This window comes from Ammodytes marinus (assembly GCF_949987685.1).
Source record: "Ammodytes marinus genome assembly, contig: scaffold_546, whole genome shotgun sequence".
In the NCBI taxonomy this organism is placed as follows: Eukaryota; Metazoa; Chordata; class Actinopteri; order Uranoscopiformes; family Ammodytidae; genus Ammodytes; species Ammodytes marinus.
This window is the reverse complement of record NW_027648379.1, coordinates 5,001-7,500: the sequence shown is the minus strand read 5'-3', so window position 1 is coordinate 7,500 and position 2,500 is coordinate 5,001. Positions and strand designations below refer to the sequence as shown.

At 51.0% G+C, this 2,500-nt stretch overlaps 1 protein-coding gene across 1 annotated transcript in view; it reads right to left on the bottom strand.

Annotated features, from left to right (window-relative positions):
- The window catches only part of LOC307270613 (disks large homolog 4-like), a gene marked incomplete at both ends in the record, with an annotated part of 9,907 nt that overhangs the window by 2,598 nt on the left and 4,809 nt on the right, over positions 1-2,500 (bottom strand). The window contains 2 exons of the mRNA XM_080054494.1: positions 457-629; positions 1,919-2,020. Of these exons, the coding sequence (XP_079910620.1) occupies positions 457-629; positions 1,919-2,020 (275 nt within the window). The remainder of the gene's footprint in view (positions 1-456; positions 630-1,918; positions 2,021-2,500) is intronic.

Genomic DNA, 2,500 nt, shown 5'->3' with positions numbered 1-2,500 from the left:
ACCTAGTGTTAACCCTCAAACAGCCCTTTAAAGGCCTGTCCTTAAGACCTAGTGTTAACCCTCAAACAGCCCTTTAAAGGCCTGTCCTTAAGACCTAGTGTTAACCCTCAAACAGCCCTTTAAAGGCCTGTCCTTAAAACCTAGTGTTAACTCTCAAACAGCCCTTTAAAGGCCTGTCCTTAAAACCTAGTGTTAACCCTCAAACAGCCCTTTAAAGGCCTGTCCTTAAAGCCTAGTGTTAACCCTCAAACAGCCCTTTAAAGGCCTGTCCTTAAAACCTAGTGTTAACCCTCAAACTGCCCTTTAAAGTCCTTAAAGCCTAGTGTTAACCCTCAAACAGCCCTTTAAAGGCCTGTCCCAAAGGGAGAACCGGACAAAATGTCCTCACTCTCAAGGTCTAAAACTTAAATTGGTTCTCACAAAAATAAGAACACACACACACACACACACACTCACCTGCTCTGCCACCTGTCTCACACTCTGCACGCTGGTCCCATACAGGTGGTTGTTATACTGCCCGGCCTCGATGAAGCGATGTGATTGGATGTCGCGCTCCATCTGTTCCCGTGACGACACAAAGTGGTAGTCCCTCCCATCGGCCTCGTAGTCGCGCTGCGGACGAGTGGTGTCTGAGAGAGAGACAGGCAGGGAGGTTAGACAGGCTGTCTGAGAGAGAGAGACAGGCAGGGAGGTTAGACAGGCTGTCTGAGAGAGAGACAGGCAGGGAGGTTAGACAGGCTGTCTGAGAGAGAGACAGACAGGCAGGGAGGTTAGACAGGCTGTCTGAGAGAGAGAGACAGGCAGGGAGGTTAGACAGGCTGTCTGAGAGAGAGACAGGCAGGGAGGTTAGACAGGCTGTCTGAGAGAGAGAGACAGGCTGTGAGGTTAGACAGGCTGTGAGGTTAGACAGGCAGGGAGGTTAGACAGGCTGTCTGAGAGAGAGACAGGCAGGGAGGTTAGACAGGCTGTCTGAGAGAGAGAGACAGGCAGGGAGGTTAGACAGGCTGTCTGAGAGAGAGAGAGACAGGCAGGGAGGTTAGACAGGCTGTGAGGTTAGACAGGCTGTCTGAGAGAGAGACAGGCTGGGAGGTTAGACAGGCTGTCAGAGAGAGAGAGACAGGCAGGGAGGTTAGACAGGCTGTCTGAGAGAGAGACAGGCTGTCTGAGAGAGACAGGCAGGGAGGTTAGACAGGCTGTCTGAGAGAGAGACAGGCTGTGAGGTTAGACAGGCTGTCTGAGAGAGAGAGACAGGCAGGGAGGTTAGACAGGCTGTCTGAGAGAGAGACAGGCAGGGAGGTTAGACAGGCTGTCTGAGAGAGAGACAGGCAGGGAGGTTAGACAGGCTGTCTGAGAGAGAGAGACAGGCTGTGAGGTTAGACAGGCTGTGAGGTTAGACAGGCAGGGAGGTTAGACAGGCTGTGAGGTTAGACAGGCAGGGAGGTTAGACAGGCTGTGAGGTTAGACAGGCAGGCAGAGAGACAGGCAAAGGGCGAGTGGTGTCTGAGAGAGAGAGACAGGCTGTGAGGTTAGACAGGCAGGCAGAGAGACAGGCAAAGGGCGAGTGGTGTCTGAGAGAGAGAGACAGGCTGTGAGGTTAGACAGGCAGGCAGAGAGACAGACAGACAGACAGACAGACAGACAGACAGACAGACAGACAGACAGACAGACAGACAGACAGAGGACGAGTGGTGTCTGAGAGAGAGAGACAGGCTGTGAGGTCACTTTACAGACAGACAGACAGACAGACAGACACCATAGCAGTAACGTTATATTCTTACGGGGAACACAGGAGCCAAACTTGACAGACAGACAGACAGACAGACAGACAGACAGACAGACAGACTCACTCACAGACAGACAGACAGACAGACAGACAGACAGACAGACAGACAGACAGTCTAGTAGTGTGTATTCTTACGGGGAACACAGGAGCCAAACTTGTCGGGGAACTCAGACAGCAGGTCGTCGTTGACTCGGTCTTTGGTCGGGCCGAGGATGATGATGGGACGAGCGTAGTCCACTGAGGAAGAACAAAACTTTATTAACAACCACAGAGAGAGACAACAAGACTTTATTAACAACCACAGAGGAGACAGGGGGACAGGGGGTTGGTTAGTGTGTGTTGGTTAATAACAAAACTGACACAGAGAGAGAGAGAGAGAGAGAGAGAGAGGGGGGATGACCTGCAGTAAAGGTCCACGGGTCAGATTTGAACCCGTGACCACTGCAACGAAGGCCGGAGCCAATATGGTACACGCTCTATCCACTACACCACCGGAGCACCTGACACTTTATTACTTTATTAAAAACTAAGCGAACCCTAACAAAACGTTATATACTTTGCTGATAGTCCCTGTGTATTTGAAGTTGCTCTGTTAATTCCTGTGTATTTAATTTTAGCCACGTGTGTAACTCTGTGTGTGTGTGTGTGTGTGTGTGTGTGTGTGTGTGTGTGTGTGTGTGTGTGTGTGTGTAACTCTGTGTGTGTGTGTGTGTGTAA